At 42.3% G+C, this 17,398-nt stretch overlaps 3 protein-coding genes across 5 annotated transcripts in view; all 3 read left to right on the top strand.

Annotated features, from left to right (window-relative positions):
• Window positions 1-856: 856 nt before the first annotated feature.
• On the top strand, window positions 857-7,613 carry retsat.2 (retinol saturase, tandem duplicate 2). The gene is made up of 11 exons (XM_084371226.1): window positions 857-1,102; window positions 2,501-2,683; window positions 2,790-3,031; window positions 3,906-4,107; window positions 4,191-4,388; window positions 4,478-4,597; window positions 4,955-5,093; window positions 6,101-6,210; window positions 6,307-6,476; window positions 6,745-6,904; window positions 6,983-7,613. Exons 1-11 carry the CDS (start codon window positions 943-945, stop codon window positions 7,129-7,131), a joined length of 1,833 nt encoding a protein of 610 aa, XP_084227352.1. The 5' UTR covers window positions 857-942; the 3' UTR covers window positions 7,132-7,613.
• Window positions 7,614-7,888: 275 nt separating this feature from the next.
• On the top strand, window positions 7,889-11,330 carry cdk21 (cyclin-dependent kinase 21). Its single transcript, XM_084371227.1, has 8 exons — window positions 7,889-8,014; window positions 8,281-8,516; window positions 8,927-9,059; window positions 9,252-9,419; window positions 9,554-9,663; window positions 9,786-9,836; window positions 10,260-10,392; window positions 10,720-11,330. Exons 1-8 carry the CDS (start codon window positions 7,988-7,990, stop codon window positions 10,795-10,797), a joined length of 936 nt encoding a protein of 311 aa, XP_084227353.1. The 5' UTR covers window positions 7,889-7,987; the 3' UTR covers window positions 10,798-11,330.
• Window positions 11,331-12,325: 995 nt separating this feature from the next.
• Window positions 12,326-17,398, top strand: part of svilc (supervillin c) — a 22,066-nt gene continuing 16,993 nt past the window's right edge. For 2 of the 3 annotated variants that reach the window (XM_084371308.1, XM_084371307.1), the window contains exons 1-2: window positions 12,326-12,472; window positions 16,150-16,641. In XM_084371308.1, the coding sequence (XP_084227434.1) occupies window positions 16,361-16,641 (281 nt within the window). In that variant the 5' untranslated portion in view covers window positions 12,326-12,472; window positions 16,150-16,360. The remainder of the gene's footprint in view (window positions 12,473-16,149; window positions 16,642-17,398) is intronic. The other variant, XM_084371309.1, reaches the window with a different exon arrangement.

The raw sequence follows: 17,398 nt of genomic DNA, 5'->3' as shown, positions 1-17,398 counted from the left end.
TGGGTCAAGTGATACCTTGTGCCTTTTTTTCCAACTGATACAAGTAATTATCTGCATGTATTTATTCCCAAAGACTTGGTGTTTAACTTGCAATTTTCTTTGTTTTTTATGCATTCGTTAAAGATACAAATACTCTACCAACAGGTATAGCTGGTGTCTTACTGGTACTAAAATGATCAATAAGAACACTAAACTTTATCTGTACACTTATATAACACTTTTCAAAAGAAATAAAATATTGCTATCAAGATTTAGACTACAGAAATGTCTGAAATCAGACGTAAGCAGAAAATGGAATATAATAAAACTTAATTGCATTGTTCAAAGATACAAATACTCAAAAAACAGGTATTGCTGGTTTCCAGCTTGTACAATACTACTACTGTCACTAAAAGTAATAATCATAATAATTATAATAAACTTCATCCATACAACACTTTTCTAAAGAAATAAAGTTACTATTGAGATTAAGACAATGTAGGACTTAATAATAATAATAAAAATAAAATTCTTAAATTAACAAATAAAAGCAAATATATTAGTGAAAAATAAACTAAACCGTTTTTATAATAGATTAAAAGATGATTCTGAATGCCTACAGTAGTAGAAATGATAATTAGCACTATATTAAGGCTACAAAACTTTTTATTTGTATTAATTATAATATTTATTCTTGTTGTTTATGTTAATTTGTCTCCTAGGAACAAGTGTCAGGCAGACTTGTTGTTATGAAACACAGCACAAACGTGATTTTCGTCGAGGTGGTCGCTCGCACTTTGAACTTGACGTTGATTGGTCGAAACTGCCTGACGCGTTCTAAAGAAAGGCTCTGATTGGCTGGTGTCGTCCCCTTTCAGCCATGTAGGCGGTACTAACGGGGAGGTGAAGACGGTGCCCTGAGCGGTTGACTTCCAGCGTCCACCTGCCCGATAAACTGACAAAATGTGGTTCAGTGTAGCGATAATTTGTGTCGGTTTGGTGTTATTTATATTAAAATATGTCTTCACCGGCTCCGGGCCCAATCCCTTTGAGACGGACACTCGTGAACCGTTGAAACCGATGGTTCACAATCGGAAGGAGAAGAATAAAGTTCTGAAGCAAGGTGAGTTGAGCCAACAAGGGCGTTAAATGTGTTGAAAACAATGGCTGCAGAGGAATTTACACTTTGTACAGCATTTGTGTGTCATGTCATGTCTTGTCACATGATTTCTTATGACATGGCGGCGATTTTAACTTTGTTGAGAAGTATTCTTCTGCAAGAAGTGGGCTGCTGTGTGTGTGAAAGTCATGAAGTGAAGTCACTAGGGGCAATATCACCGGACTCCCTTACAAATCACGAGATTTTAAGAGTTGGTGCATCATGAGGAGAAACTTAACAAACTTTGTGAAGCGGCTGCAGCAAATTCTACATCATAGGGGCCTTATTGTAAATTCGGCATTAAATACAGTACCTGAAGGTGTTTCTTTCCCTGTAAAAAGTGTCAGTTTTAGCGCGGCATCGCTGTAAAAGCCTGTTTTTCCTGCTACAAGTGCATCATGTCTGCTTCCGCATCCAAAGTGCGTCTGACCTCCCAGGAGCAGTTTGAACACACTGTTTCAACTGATTTCACTTTTTACGCCAAAAGTGATTGAAGAATATAGCATATTGACAGTAAACATGCCAAATTTTACAAGCCCAGTAAACAGGAACTAACATAGGATACTTGGAGAAAGAAGAAAGTGGAAAAAGTCACCAGATTCCCTTTAAAAAACGCTCAATTTTGAAAATATGTACAAATGAACCCATTAAAATAAGTGAAATGAATGGTGAAATAACTAACTGATTGCATACACTTCTTCATCCAGATATATCTTAAAAGTAAATTAAATCAAATTTCTGTTGCTGCAAAAACTCTCTACAAGCTCACAGTTGTGCTGAATGTGGATGTGATGTTTTGTTTGCAACATAAGGAGACCTAAGTAACTTTGATATTTTAGAGTCCCCTGTGGACAAATTGGTCGTTTTTCCACCGTCAAAACCACAAAATACAATGTCAGAAGTAAAGTTAATCAAAGAGAAATCTCCTCCTGCTTCTTTTGTAGCTGGCTAACGTACTATTCACTGTGACTTTGCCTGGGAAAATGTAAAAACAGGCTCTTCCAGTCTGCACGTGGACAGGCGGTGGCAGGCGTCAGAATAGTTATTCTTCTCCCTGTTAGTCTTGTTGCTTGTGTAGGTCATATAGAGCCATCAGTATTAAATACAGACTATTTCATACAGGTAACAAACTCCTTGTAGTAGCTGCCGTATATGTATCAAAAATGTCAATGTCCATCACAAATTCTCTGAAAGTCACAGTTTCTTTCTGAGATATTCAGTTTGCCAAGACATAAAAAAGGACAAACCAGTAAATTCTCACATTTACAAAGCAAGAACTGAGTAATTTTGAAGTAACCTCCTCAGATGTATTGTTAATTGTTGCCATGCTGTTGTTTGAATGTGCTGTTGCCTTGTCTTTAGGTTTCCTGGCCAGTAAAGTACCCAAAGACCTGGATGCCATCATCATCGGCAGTGGGGTCGGTGGACTCGGGCTTGCAGTGATGCTGGCCAGAGTTGGAAAGAAAGTCTTGGTTCTGGAGCAGCACGATCGGGCTGGTGGATGCTGCCACACGTTCACTGAGAAGGGCTTTGAGTTTGACGTTGGTGAGAAGGATGGCTCTTGTTTCTTTTTATAAATACGTTAAACTATTGTGCTTCAGTTTAGATGAAGTGAACAGGTCATCTTTTTCAACTCTGCTGTGTCCCTCAGGAATCCACTACATCGGTGACCTGCTACCACACAAGCCGTTCCGCTGCATGCTGGACCAGATAACCAACGGACAGCTGCAGTGGGAGCCTCTGGACAATCCTTTCGACCACGTAGTGCTGGGACCTCCGGAAAACCGCCGCCACTATCCCATCTACAGCGGCAGGAACCGCTTCCCCGATGAGCTGAAGAAGTGCTTCCCTGGAGAGGAGAAGGCCATCGATGAATACATGAGGCTGGCCAAGGTAGGGTATTTTTGTGATCGGGTGGTTTAAAGTATCATGATAAAAACTTTTTTTTTTTTTCAGTGATAATTTAGCAACTTATTTTCGTCCTTTGCTCATTTAAATGTGCAAAATTGCAAATTGCCCTCTCCTCCAGTGAACTGTCTGTTTTATAAACTGTACTTTAGCACAAAGAGGCTTCATCATCCAGACGTCTGCTGGTGTTGTCACTGATTCCGTTCAAGGGTCGGTAAACCAAAGGTTGGAGAAACTGGCAAGGCCTCTAATTAGCTGACATATTACACCATCTTATCAAGTTGCAACAGCGTTTTGCTTTGACACACAGATAAAGAAATGTCACTTTGTTTATCTTTAGTTAGGTCAGTTAAGGGCGTCGTTTTCATTTCTTTCAACTTATTATTTGTTTCTTTAAAGCTGCTGTTAGCAAAATCAGCTTACAGATGCAGCTGCAGGAATAAAACAAAAACAAGCAGAGAACAGAATAAGGGAAAATAGCCAAGATACAGATTAAAGGAGAGTGAAGAATAAGAGTAGATGTGTTAAAAGTTTTATGACACATTAACTTTTATGTGACATTGTTTGATATCAATCAGTCAAAGGAGTACCTGTGAGATATGATATCTTCTAATCAGCATCTTGATTTGCCAGGTCAGGCAGGTCAGGCAGTCAGATCAGGTGGATGGATTCTTTTGGCAAAGGAGAAGCGCTCACTTACGTGGATTTCAACAACTTTGTGCTCAAAACTTTGCTCAGCTCAGCCATACTCACTAAAACTCAGGAAGTTGCCTCGTTCAGAATGTAAACCAGATTAACTAATCGGCTGATGATTATTTATTAACATCCCGACTCTTTCTGTGTCTCGTTCCATCTTTAGAAAGCTGGACGAGGTGTTTGGCTCGTCGCTCTGCTGAAGCTCCTGCCCGCCCCAGTGGCCAAGTTCCTGGTCTACACCGGCCTGGCCAAACGTATGTCCTTCTTCTTCCAAATGGCGCCTCGCAGCCTGACAGAAGTGGTCAACGAGCTGACGGAGAACAAGGACCTGAGGGCCGTGCTCACCTACATCTTTGGCACCTACGGTAGGATCAAGCCGCTGCTCTGTTGGTGTGAGTCGGTTTATTTCTTCAGTTTTACGCTCACTGTTTCCGTCTCTGATCTGCAGGTAACGCGCCAAATGATGCCAGTTTTGCCATGCACAGCCTGCTGGTCACTCACTACCTGAACGGTGCTTGGTACCCGAAAGGCGGAGCCACTGAAATTGCCTATCACATGATCCCCATCATTGAGAAGGCAGGCGGTGCCGTTCTAGTCCGAGCCCCAGTCAACCGCATCTTGTTCAATGACGCCAACGAGGCTTATGGTGGGTGTGACTTCCTCCGTTTTTCTCAACAGGTCATGCAGCTCCCATGCAGGGGAGATTCAGTGAGTTTGTTTGATTTTATGTTTCAGGTGTGAGCGTCATGAAAGGGCAAGAGGAAATACAGATCCATGCCCCTATTGTCATCTCTAACGCTGGAATCTTCAACACCTACCAGAAGCTGCTGCCCAAAGACCTCCAGGCCATGCCAGGTGAAGAATAAGCACATTTTTGGTCATTTTTATAAATGTTATTTATTAATTCATTTTAGAAAATGTTGTAATATAGGGGAAAAGGGCCAGGTGACAACTTCAAGTAGCTTTTTTTGGCTCAACTAACATCCCCACAATAACAAAAACAGAGAAAAGTGGCAATTTGTGCAGCATTTTTCCTTGACGAATGAGTTAAGCAATTCAAGTAGTTGCTGATTAATCCTCTTTGAGCTGACACAGTGACTAATCATTTCAGCTCTTGAGGAAATTGTGAAATGTAAGAAATGACGGTTCTCTTTTTAAACCCAGTTTTCACGTTGCTTTTATTTGATGGTGTGACGCTCCTGTCGTGTGCAGCTATCCAGAAGCAGCTGAGTATGATGAAGAACGGCGCAGGTGGCCTGAGCATTTTTGTGGGTCTGAATGGAACGAAGGAGGAGCTGGGCCTGGGAGCGAACAACTACTACATCTTCACTGAGAACAATTTCGATGATCTGTGAGTCGTCTTGCATCTTGTATCTGTTGCTCTGTTACAGTTTACACTTGAGATCAGGCCAAACAAAAACCCTTTTATTTAGTTTATAATGTCGGTCTTTATCTGTTTTCGGACTTCTGGCAGCATAAACCCGACATACAAATCACAAAATGAGTTCAAAAGGTCAAAGTCTGCACCAATAGAAGCTCCTCTCTCCCACAGAAAACACTGCTCCTGAAACACCTCGTCAGTAGTCCCGCTTTTAATTCTGCGACTTTGTGACATCACACTACGTCACAGAGTCACACATCCACATAATTTATGCCTAGCGGCTAGTTTGGCACGCAAGAATTGATTTAGCACAGCTGCTTTGTTGTTATTAGCGGTGTTGTCTCAGGCATGTGAGGGTGACCAATCAGAGCAGACTGGATATTCGGGGGGTCCTTAAAGAGACAGGAGCTAAAACCAAGCTGCAGCACTGGACAGTATGAGAAAATTAATGTAGTTTTTGAGCACTAAAACATGTAAACCTCTTCTAGTAGTAACCCAAAATACAAGTACAACCGGCCATAGGTGCAAATTTTTAATTTTTTTATTTGCTGCAGTTAACTTGGGATAACAAGTTAATTATTTTGTTGTCTCGAGATAACAAAGTTTGTTTTCTTGTGATAACAAACAGCCAATTTCTCAAATAATGACATGGACATTGACCATGACATACAAACACTAGTCTGTTGGATGCGTTTAGTTTCAAACCAAACCCTTTTCTCTTTTGTTGGAACCCTCATGATTTGATATGAGCATTTTGGATTATGGTTAATTAGTTTCAGTGATAGAGGTAACAATAGTGTAATTGATTATCCTGAGACGACAAAGCTTGCTGTTTAAGATGGTGAGATAAACAACCCCATTATGAGAAAAACAACTTTTGTTATCTTAATAACTGCGTCTGAAAAATAATTGTGCCAGCAGCTGCTCTCGACTTCCGAAGCTTCAGCTATTTGATGTGTGTGAATTTTCTTCCACAGGATTGAGAAGTACATGAAGGGAAAGAGGGAAGATTCTGCTAAAACCGTACCTCTCCTGTTCGTCGGCTCTCCGTCAGCTAAAGATCCGACCTGGGAGGAAAGATCACCAGGTACAGAAACGTGTGATGTGACGCAGCGTGTACAGTGCAGCGAGGTTCACGCATGAGTCAGAATAACACATCGTCTTGTTTTTCTTTCCACACTAGGCAAGTCCACCATGAGTCTGGTCAGCTTCGCCAGCTACGAGTGGTTTGAGGAGTGGAAGGATGACAAAGTGAGCAACAGAGGGGCTGAATACAAAGAGCTCAAACAGGCATTCATTGACAACATTCTGGAGGTCGTTATGGATGTCTTCCCAAAAGTGACCAGAGACAAGGTAACGTTTTTTAATCTGTCTGTTGTCTCCTACACAGACTATACATCATGGAGAAGTGGAACTTATCACAAAAAACTGTCAATTAAAGCTTACCTTACCTTACATTATCTTTATCTCAGGTAGACGGTCTCGTTCCTCTTCATTCATATTTTAAATTCCTGAACAGATGTGGGTGATGCTACAGAAGACTGAAACCAAGCTAGTTTCCCTGGTTTGATAAAAATCTGCATGTTCACGTGCCTGTCTTTGTTTGTTTGTGTGTGTGCAGATCGAGTTCATTGACGCTGGAACCCCCATCACGAACACACATTATATCGGAGCCCCTAAAGGTGAAATCTACGGTGCGGATCACGGCATCGCCCGCTTCAACCCTGAGCTCCACGCTTTAGTGAGACCTCAGACTCCACTGAAGAACCTCTATCTGACAGGTCAGTGCGTCTGTAGCTGTCGCCTATAATTCCTGACGGGACTTTACTGTATCTAAACTCAGTGTTTTTCTGTTGCAGGTCAGGACGTGTTCCTGTGCGGCTTCGCCGGCGCTCTCGCCGGAGCTCTCACCTGCGGCTCGGTCCTCCTCAACCGCAACCTGCATTTGGATGCCATCGCCCTGGCAAAGAAAACTAACTTTATGAATAAAAAACTGAAGGGAGAGTAAATGCATGGCAACATTCAGCTGAGTGACGGTTATATACTGTAATTAATCACTACTATCATCTCAACAAAGACTCACAGAGTTTATCAAACAAAAGGCTTATTATTGCTGTTTTTTATTTTTTTAAACACATGAAAGTCACAGCATGCATTCACACCGCTCATAGCGCTTACCTGCATCTTTACTTTAAAATATGCATACCTGCGCTAATAATACATGCAGTAATACCTCAGTTTTATGAGTAATGTAAGACGTGTGATGTCCTACCTCCTGAGTTACGATGCTGTTGAGTTTTCAACAGTCAGCCTGCACTAATCAAAGCAAATATGACCTCAACTGTTTGCAGATGCTTTTATAAATCATTCATATGCAGCTTGTGTGCTGTGTCATTCCAGAAATGCCTTTTCGTGTAACTCTGCCTGTGTGGTGTGCAGTTTCTAACAAAGGTTGCTCCCTTTTGGATAATAAAGGGTACTAGCAATGAAGTGGCTGCAGTTTGGTCTTTTGTGTGTTGATTTTTCTCAGTATTTTTATTTATATTTCTCTGTGTTAGCTGATGTTAATGCATGTTTGATCTAAATACCATCTATTCTATTGATGTTGCTTAAAATGTGTAAACAGGCTTCATTATTTACACAAACTCTGCTAATATTTTGTCAAAATGGCAAACATCTGCAGTGTGTTATTGTGTATTGAGGTTGTTTATAAGCGCTGAACTCATCACACCTCCTGCACATGAACGCAGCATGTGTTTGACATGTAAAACGTGAGCTTTCTGATTAGTTGGCGAACAAAAGGGGTGTGATTGTCTCATATTTTTGATGCTAGCTGGCTGCAGTTATGCCTCAGTGTGCTGCGGATGGAGGCATGCTGTCAGCAGTCTGAGGTAAAGTGGAGAGAAACAACAGATATCGCACCAAAAACTGAGAAATTCTGCTTATTAAGTGCTTCAAATGATTGTTAATGGAGGTGGTTGATCTGTTGATCTGATAAATTCATGCTAGCTAACTTGCAAACCTTAATTTACATGTTAAGCTAGCTTAATCTGAGGGACACAAACAGGAGAAACGTCTAATTTAACCGCGGTTGTTATTAAAATAGGAGCTTAGCTGCAACATTTTGTTTATATTATGTTGAACTGTTTCTCGGGAGACCATCATGGACGTCTGCAGCGGACCCTTGCGCTACGAGCTGCTGGCAGAGGTAGGAAAAGGCTCCTACGGTAAAGTGTACAAGGCCAGAGAGGCGGGGGGGACACAGCGCCTCCTGGCGGTGAAGAAATTCAACGTCCACGTCGACACGTCAGAGAGCGGGATCCCTGCCGCCATGATCCGAGAGGTGGCGCTGCTGAGGCGGATGATGTTCTTCAACCATGACAACATCATCAAGTACGTCAAGTAACTAAGTACATTTACTCCTGCATGAATCTATCGTCTTACATCTATTTAAAATATTTTCTTATATATTGTTATAATTTATATTTATGTATTGTCTAATCGTCCTTTATTGTTTTTATTCTTCTATTTATTTCTATTTTCATATACATATATAAGTGTGGTACAATGTACAATATAAGGTAGCATAATATAAAAGTATTAAAGCAAAAAGTGGCACTACCTCAAAACTTTACAGTGTAGGAGGGGGCTCAGTGGGATGGTGTCGCCCCAGGGACCGTTATTTTAAGACTTACATGTCTCGTCTCTACAGTTAAATTAAAAATAGTCACAAAAACAGAGCCGCACATATTTTCTTGTTGGCTCCACGTGTTTTCTCATCCCGTGCTGACTTTCATGTCCAGGCTGTTGGATGCGTCTGCTGTACCGGCGGGCCGGAGCTTGGACCTCACTCTGGTGTTGGAGTACATCGACCAGGACTTGTCCACCTACCTGTCCAAGGTTCCTGCTTCTGGACTGAGTCGTGACTGTATTAAGGTGTGAACTCGTGCAAAGTTTTCTCAAAGGATAAATCATTATTAAAATGGCTCCTGCAGCTTTTGCCAAAATAAAAGCACCTTGTCCAATCATAAATATTCAGCCTGAAAAATTAAAACCTCCATGAAAGCAGGTGTGTATTTGTAGACAGACTCCTAAGTGCTGCGATGCTGCTTTCTCTTGTGTGTGCAGGATGTGATGCAGCAGCTGCTGCGAGGACTGGACTTCCTGCACACAAACATGGTGCTGCACCGTGACCTTAAACCAGAGAACATCCTGGTCAGCAGCCGCGGAGAAGTCAAGATCGCAGACTTTGGACTGGCTCGCATCTACACCTTCAACATCGCTCTCACTCCGGGCGTAAGTGAGGCAGCATGTAGCCTCGTTCGATATATGCAACATTTTGTTCTGTCTGCTTTTTGGCGTGAGGTAAAAAACTATCTTTTGTTCTTCCTCCCCCCCTCTGGCTGTGTGACCTCCCTCTCTGTGTTCAGGTGGTGACGCTGTGGTACAGAGCTCCTGAGGTGCTGCTCAACTCTGTTTACATGTCCTCAGTGGACATGTGGAGCGCCGGCTGCATCTTCGCCGAGCTCTTCCTCTTGAGGTGAGGAGAGCTGAGTCTGTGTCTGGCTGGAAGAGATACGTGACTCTAGAGAGTTTAATATTAGAGGTAAAACACGCTCTGCCGTTGTCAAAATAGCTTTATGGTGTTTTTTTCTCCTGCAGACCGATGTTTCGAGGATACACAGAGGTGCAGCAGCTGCAGAAAATCTTTGAGTGAGTATTATTTTTTTATTTTTTTGTATGTAGCACCAGCACTTTGAAGCCTTTTGTCTTGTTGAATGCAGAAGTCATTATAATGAAGTACAAGCAGCGCTGGAAGAACTCTTACTACCGTAAAAGTGGTCACGTTGAGATCAAGATCTCGTTTACAAGTGAGATTAATATCTTATTTATTTTTTTAATACAGAATAAAAAATTAAATAGAATAAAATAAAAGTAATAATGACAATTGTGGGAAATCATGATGTTATTATAAAGACAACAGCATGGCAAAATGCGTGTTAAAATATCCTTGTTGCAGGTATAAAACGTAATAAAAATACTCCATTGTTGTTTGAATACTGGCAGACGCAGCTGTTATCAGCAGCCTGTAGCTGCTGCTCAGTTCTCTGCTTCACTCGTATGTTTTTTTTTTAGGGTGATCGGTTTGCCCAGTGAGGAGGACTGGCCCGAGGACAGCCCCGTCTCATACTCACTCAGCTGGGGAACAAAAGGCTCCTGCAAAAAACTGCTGCTCAACCTCGGCCCGGACGAGAACAACCTCCTCTCTGTGAGCATATCACACATACTTTGTTCAGTTTTTAATTATTTTACAACAGAATGAATATATTGACCAAGTAAGAGTACGCTCAGAGTAATGCTGATACGATCGGAAAGTTAATTGATGAATTTCACAGAAATTTGACAATTGAACAGTTGTTTCTTTTATTAAATAACATGACTCAGAGTCTACAACCGTGCTAGCAGCTGTTTGTAGCCCCAGTTTGTGCTCAATTAGGCAAAATTAGCAGTTGCGGCAAAAACGCCTGTCCTCTGTGTAATGGAGAAAGCCTCCCTGAAAGAGTTGTTGTCAGGTGTGACATCTCTTCACCCGCAGCAATGTTTGGTGTTCAGACCGAGCAGTCGCATCTCAGCCGCCAAAGCCCTGGTTCATCCTTTCTTCATGAAGCACTGAAGATTTCAGCCGAACGCCGAGTGGAAGAGGAAACGACGTCATCTCCTCCTGCTTCCTTCTTGACGCTCCTCTCAGCCCTGCTAACTAGTCTTTCCCCCCTGCATCATGAGAAACCGTGGTCAGGTTAAACATGACTTGTACAACGTGGCTCGAAATCCTTCACACAGTGACATATTTAATGATACATTTCCAGAATCTGAGACATGTATGAGTTAAATTGGACAATTTGATTTGACCATAGTTCAGATGTCGTACTTCTCTGTTGTTGTTGAGTGTTACTGTTAAAACATTCTGTTTTGTTGTAAACTACTGAAAACACTATTATGAGCACCTTCAGTTGGTTTATGTTTTTTCAACAAAGCATTTATTTTCTTTTGTTCTAAACTTGTGTAAACTGAAGGACCTGATTTATTTTTGTTGCCTGTGCGAAGATATTTATGTTGTGATCACTGGAGCAGATTACACCTGTGTTTGTTTTTGTGTTTGTACGAGATACTACACTGTTCATTCTAAAAGCATTTCTTTAAATAGGAGTCCCTCTGAGTCGTCTCTTTGATTGAATTCAACGCCGTCGATAACATTAATGATTCTCTCAGGTGGATCAGATCTGTTGAGTAAAGTCTGTGTAATGTTTTCTGTGTAAGAGCCACACAATGCATAAACAGCATTTTCCTTTCAACTACATAGTGAGGACAGAAGGGGGCAGTGCTGTACCAGTTAAGGAAGAACCAGCAGTTTAATGGATCCTTTACATCGTCACTGGGACCCCCAAACCTTAGCTGCTAATGTTAAACATCATAAAATAAACATTAACGACGCAACATGTTCGCAACAGTTTAGTACAAAACAGTTTTTTACACAATATGAAACTGTTGAAGCTGAAACAATTGATGAAACATCAATTAAAGGGTGACTGTGTGAAGCCTTCTGTGTCTCCAGAGGAAGCTGCATGTAATCTGATAAACTGCCTCCAGTGATGTCACTCAGTGGCTAAGTTGCATTGTGGGTAATGGAGGCGGCAGGTTTTGAAAAGCATGGAAAATGTGTGGAATAAAAAGGTGATGTTTCTGGTTCTGGGACTGGTGGACCGCTTCAAACCCTGCTGCCTACATTACCCACAATGCAACCTACCCACAGAGTGACATCACTGGAAGCAATTTATCATTTTACATGCAGCTTCGTCTGGATGTGTAAAACTGGTGGAGTTGAGTGACTTTCTTTGTTAATGGTGAGCAGCAGGACTTCATGTTACATCTTAACATTCAATCACAAGTGAATCATTAAAGTGTCACCTGGTGGTTTAATTCAACTCTTTCAGGAATAAAAACCACCTGACCACCATGTAAAATAAACTACATTCTGACACGAGGCCACAACTTTAGGTCTCATGTGATGTTGTACTTCAGTGGTGCAGGAGAAACAAGTGGCGTTGAGTGAACCTGGTACTCTTGAAGCTCTTGTTCTCCGGCAGCAGCGTCTCTCTGCCGCTTCCTGGACGGAACAAGGGGCGCCCCACGGTTCGGCCATCTATTAATACTCCGGCCCCTTAATACGGAGAGCGCTCCGCAGCTGCGGCTGTGACTACATTTGGAGCGACAGTCCGTGGGGAGGGACCGCCGGTCTGTGGAGGAGCAGCGGCACCACACATGCCCACATCACACGGCGCGCACTGCATGTAAGTACACTTCATTCTACAGTCACCGTCTTTTATAACGGATTATAAATGTAACGACAGGTTCTGAATGTCTGATCCAGTCAGTACCGCTGCTGTTTGTTCTGTCGGTCAAGCTGAAGTTCGGGCTGTGCGTTGAACATGAACATGACCAGTTGCTCTGTGAGGCTTTTTTGTGAAAGGTTTTGTGTAGTTTTGTCTAATAATCAGCTAAAGACAGTGACGATTGGCAGTTTCCGTGCGCCAGCTCATGTTTTACGCACATTTTACGCACGAATTACGCACGAATGAAACTCCACTAACCTTTATTTTTAATATCTTACGTTTGAGAAAGTGGTACTCTTAGTGTTTCCAGGCGTGTGTGTGTGTGGACACTAAGAAAGAGATTGTGATATAATTGGAAAGGGTCGCACCATCTCCATCTTTGCTCAATCCGTTTGAAATATTAGATGTTGGACGTTCTGGATGTATATTTTAGCTGCAATGATTAATCTATTTGTCGATTGAAAGAAAAGTAACTGCCAACTATTTCAATAACTGATCACTTCCCAAGATAAAATGTCAAACATTTCCCGGTTCCAGCCTCTAAAATGTGAAGGTTTACTCATTTCCTTTGTCATTTATGACAGTAAATGAAGAGTCTTTGGGTTTTGCACCGTTGGTTGGACAAAAGCAACAATTTGTGGACCTCACTTTGGGTTTTGGGAAGCTGTGATCAGCATTTTTCCACCGTATTTTTGGACATTTTACATTACTGAATTATAATATTATATAAACAGCCCTAAATGGACTTACATTTTCCTGATTGTGTAATGTAAGAGTGTTAATGTGCTACATCCTACTGGGAGCTAACAAGTGGATTATGGTTGCATGAGGAGAAAGCTGTTCTTCCTCTCGGCCCTGCAGCCCTTTAATGTAGAGATCAAGCAGACATAACGCTGACAGCAGCTGCTGATGTCAGTTTCACACATCTCTGTCTTAGTCCTCGATGGTGCATGTGAGTGAATCCATATTCATGATGTATACTGCCACGTGTGCTCTTTTGCTCTCATATTCAGTAGAAGGATGAAGGAAAGACCTCTGAGAATTTGCCCTTGAATAGTGGTGCTCCATGGGGGGGCTGTAGTACAGGTAGCCTGGTCAGGACAGGTGTAATTGGTCGGAGGCTTATTCTTGGCCAGTCTTCTAATCTGGTTTACTGTGCTGCTCCAGCAGGACACCGAGGTCCTCCTGTTATCTAACATGTCTGCACTAGACAATGAACATTTGGACTTAAATACCCGACACAGATCTTTAAGTGAGTTTTTGAAGAATGAATCTGGAAGATTTGAATCTTTAACTCAACACTCGTGGCTTTTTGTTTAAAGGATAAGTTGACCCAAGAATGAAACTTCAGTCGTTATCTACAGACCCTCAAGTCAGGTGAAGTTTCATAGTCCACAAAACATTGCTGGGTGAGCATTAGTGTGCACCCCGTTAGAAGTGAAGACTTAATTCTTGACCTCAAGGCTGTAAATAATGTCTTTTCAAATCAATCTGGGCTGCTGGAGACTCTGATTAAGGCTATTTTACAAGTCCCCCATCTACTTCCCATCGGCATAAGGGTGAGTAGATAATGACTGAATTAAAATTTTTGGGTGATCTTCTCCTTCCCTTAACCCTCTGGACAGTATTATGTCCCTGTCTGAGTAGACTGGCTCCTGTGTGCTCATCCACTGGCATTATTTCAGAGCTAGTGTCAACTAGTGTTGCTGGATTAGAAGGCAGTGATCCCTGCTGAGCCTCGATGGCATTCTCTCCCCCAATCGACAATCCCCACGCTCGTCACATGACTTCTGCTCTTTAAACAAGCGTGGCCCACCCTCGACTCGTACTCATGTTCTGCCAGCGAAAACATAAAGGAGCGTGGCGTCAGTGAGACTGGGGATGCTTGTGGCTCGCGCCCTCCGGGTTTGGACAGGGAGGTGAGTTGTCCAGTTCCGGTTGCCTGACTGTTTTTGTTCAAAGCACATGTACACGTGCTGCGAGAACACAGATACACAGAACAGCAAACGTTGAGCCTGTTGTCTCATGTCAGGGATCACTGAATGTTATGGTTCAGCTCGTTAAGGCTCTCTGCAGCACGGTCACTCTGGATCTGCAGCGTGTGTTCCTGCTGACAATGTCAGCAAACCTGACCTTTAGTTTATATGTTGGGTGTGTCTGATAGAGGCAGATCTGAGGACGTGTTGTTAAATCAATTGCCATCAATGTTGATAACTGATGAATCGTTCTGAGTTGTTTCTTAAGAAAAAACACTCTAAATTTTCTGATTTCTTTTTATTTACGTGTGAAACTGGATATTGTTTTTTAGGGAGACCTCCGCAAAATGTCCAGCCGTGTTTGAGTTGACAAAATATGGATATTTTTTTGAGAGAAGTCAGGACAATTTCTGCCTGTGTTCATTGCGAAAAACAAATTATATCTTTGATGAAAAGTCAAAATTTTTTGTATTTTTTAAGAGAAAGTCGGGACAATTCCCTTGTTGCATTTGTGGAAACAAAAGTTATATTTTTGAGAAGGAGGGACATCTCCAGCCGTGTTTGTGGAGACCAGGACATGTATTTTAATCCAAAACATCTTCTTTTTCTTTTTTTTACACAAGCCAAGTGGTTTTTGTGCCTAAATCTAGCCAGAGCATAAGCACAGCGTTGTGATAAGAAAAGTGAAGTTTCAACATATCCTTGTTTTGTGTACAACGTACATAGCCAACATTAATTATGGTTTAATCTGAGAGACTGACTTTGACCTTCCCACTCTGTAATGTGGTTAATCTGCTCTCTCTCTCCAACAGGAGACGCAAACACGATTAAATAAACTTAAAAGTTGCATCTTTTACTTCACGACCTCCGCTGCCACCAGAGGCATTCAGGCCTGCTGCAGATCTATCTGGTGCACTAAGTCCGCGGCTCACGTCTCTTTGTTCTGGCTCCATTGTGCTTCCTGCATCAGGAATGCTGACATCCACAGTTTTGGAAAAGCGCACGGACACGCATCCAAACGCACATTTATGTTTGTACATATTGGTGAGCACACACAGCCGCTCACTTGTTAACCCTGCTGATGATTAGCTGCTATCTTTAAATGCAAATCGTGTCATATGAGGACTATTTATGTGCTTCACAGCCTCAAGCTTTGTCAGTGTTGTTTATTCACCTCCAGGCAACCATGTTTTCCAACCAGGACTTTTTTTTGACTCATGAGAACACGTCATAATTCAAATCAAACCACAGCTTCACATCTGTTAATGACAGGCATCATCCTCTTTATTGACATACAACTGTCAAAGTGGATATTCAGCTTGTTAGATAACATTCAAACAAGAAAACAGTGACTTGTCCGGCTTGAGTTACATCCAGAAAGCCTGCAGACTCAGTGCCATGGAGGCCTGGACCCAGAGCGGAGCTGAGCTGTTGAGGTGTTGAGTTTCAGTGCAAGGGGAGATTCCTGCATGGTACTGCAGGTTGGTACAGGTCATCTTACATGGACTCAACAAGAGGAGAGAGGAGACCTAAATGAAGGATGCACTTTTAGAAAAATGGACCTTTTCAGGAAGACGTGTACAGACTGCTGAGAGGCACATGAGTGCATCTGTCTGGTTTGTTTCTTACCTGCTTTTTCTTTGCTTATTCCTCTTTCAGGAGCAATGCCTCATCCTCAAAGGAACAGATCGTTCTGCAACCCCTGACCGGTGCACCCTCAGCAAAGAAAGGCCTTAGGTCCAATGGAATCTGAATTTCACAGGAGGGAAGTTTGGCTCCTGCATTTTGCCTTAGCTAAAAAGTGGACAAAGAACGACCCATCTGCTTTGCAACTATTCGAGTAGACTCGACTGAAATCCATCTGAGGGACATGGACGCCATGGAGAACCCGGTCCTGGAGCCCCGATCGGAGCGGATCGCTCGTTATAAAGCTGAGAGGAGGCGAGAGCTGGCCGAACGCTATGGCAACATGGAGGAGCTGCCTACCAAGTGGGTGCGGAGGGACAGGAAGGAGGTGCACGACCCGGCGACCCAAACCCACAGGGAGGCGTTGAACTCAGACGGCCTCGGTGAAAGAGTGAACGGCAGGACGCGAGGGGTTACAAACGGATTAGAGGCAGACGCTCCTGCAGAGTCCAACTGCTTGAGAAGGTGAGTCACACGTGGAGAATAGGTTGTTGAAGTGCCATGCAAAAAGTCTGAATCTTGGTTTTGGATTTATCTGGGTCTCTCCTTCAGATGGAAATAGGTCTGCAGCTAACAATTATTTCCATTATTCACTAATCTGTCAGTTATTTTCACAAATAAGGCAACTAAGTGTAACGTTGTGGAGAAAGATAGTTGATTGTTGAGTCTCATCCCGTCAGATATTGAAGCTTTAAGTTGTCAGCTTGGTTCCGGACACCAACCCAAGGCGTCAATATTTGATAAGACTCAACAATGAATTATCTTTCCACAAGAAGTTATATTTCGACTAAACCCTTAGTCAGAAATTGCAATTTTTTTGACAAAATGCTCATCAGAATTTCCCCAGAGCCCAAAGTGACGCCTTCAAATTGCTTGTTTTGTCAAACCAACCGGTCCAAAACCAAAAGAATTATTACTTATTATGACAAATGACAAAGAGAAGCAGCAAATCCTTTCATTCAAGAAGCTGGAACAAGCCAGTGTTTGATATGTTTGCTTGAAAAACAATTAATTGAGCGTCAAGATAGTTGGCAATTCATTTTCTTTCAATCAACCAATCAATTAACTATTCAAGCAACAAAAAAACAAAACATACATGCTGTAAAAACCAGTAAATAAGGAGCTTTATCAGTAACCGCTAATGATGTCTAGTGTTGTCGATGCAGCTCACTGTAGCTGTCTGTGTATATTCTGGGTCCTGAGTCTGGGTGTCGAGGGGAGC

This window comes from Pagrus pagrus (assembly GCF_965226575.1).
Source record: "Pagrus pagrus genome assembly, chromosome: 13".
NCBI lineage: Eukaryota > Metazoa > Chordata > Actinopteri > Spariformes > Sparidae > Pagrus > Pagrus pagrus.
The sequence above is the reverse complement of the archived record's forward strand: the minus strand, read 5'-3'. Positions and strand labels throughout refer to the sequence as shown.

Excerpts from the sequence above, each read along its gene's own strand:
- retsat.2 (XM_084371226.1), top strand. The coding sequence starts at position 943 with ATGTGGTTCAGTGTAGCGATAATTTGTGTCGGTTTGGTGTTATTTATA. Across the intron at positions 3,032-3,905 it reads AATACATGAGGCTGGCCAAG|AAAGCTGGACGAGGTGTTTG; the intron begins GTAGGGTATTTT and ends TTCCATCTTTAG. Across the intron at positions 4,598-4,954 it reads AGACCTCCAGGCCATGCCAG|CTATCCAGAAGCAGCTGAGT; the intron begins GTGAAGAATAAG and ends TGTCGTGTGCAG.
- cdk21 (XM_084371227.1), top strand. The coding sequence starts at position 7,988 with ATGGAGGCATGCTGTCAGCAGTCTGAG. Across the intron at positions 9,060-9,251 it reads TGAGTCGTGACTGTATTAAG|GATGTGATGCAGCAGCTGCT; the intron begins GTGTGAACTCGT and ends TTGTGTGTGCAG. Across the intron at positions 9,664-9,785 it reads GCCGAGCTCTTCCTCTTGAG|ACCGATGTTTCGAGGATACA; the intron begins GTGAGGAGAGCT and ends TTTCTCCTGCAG.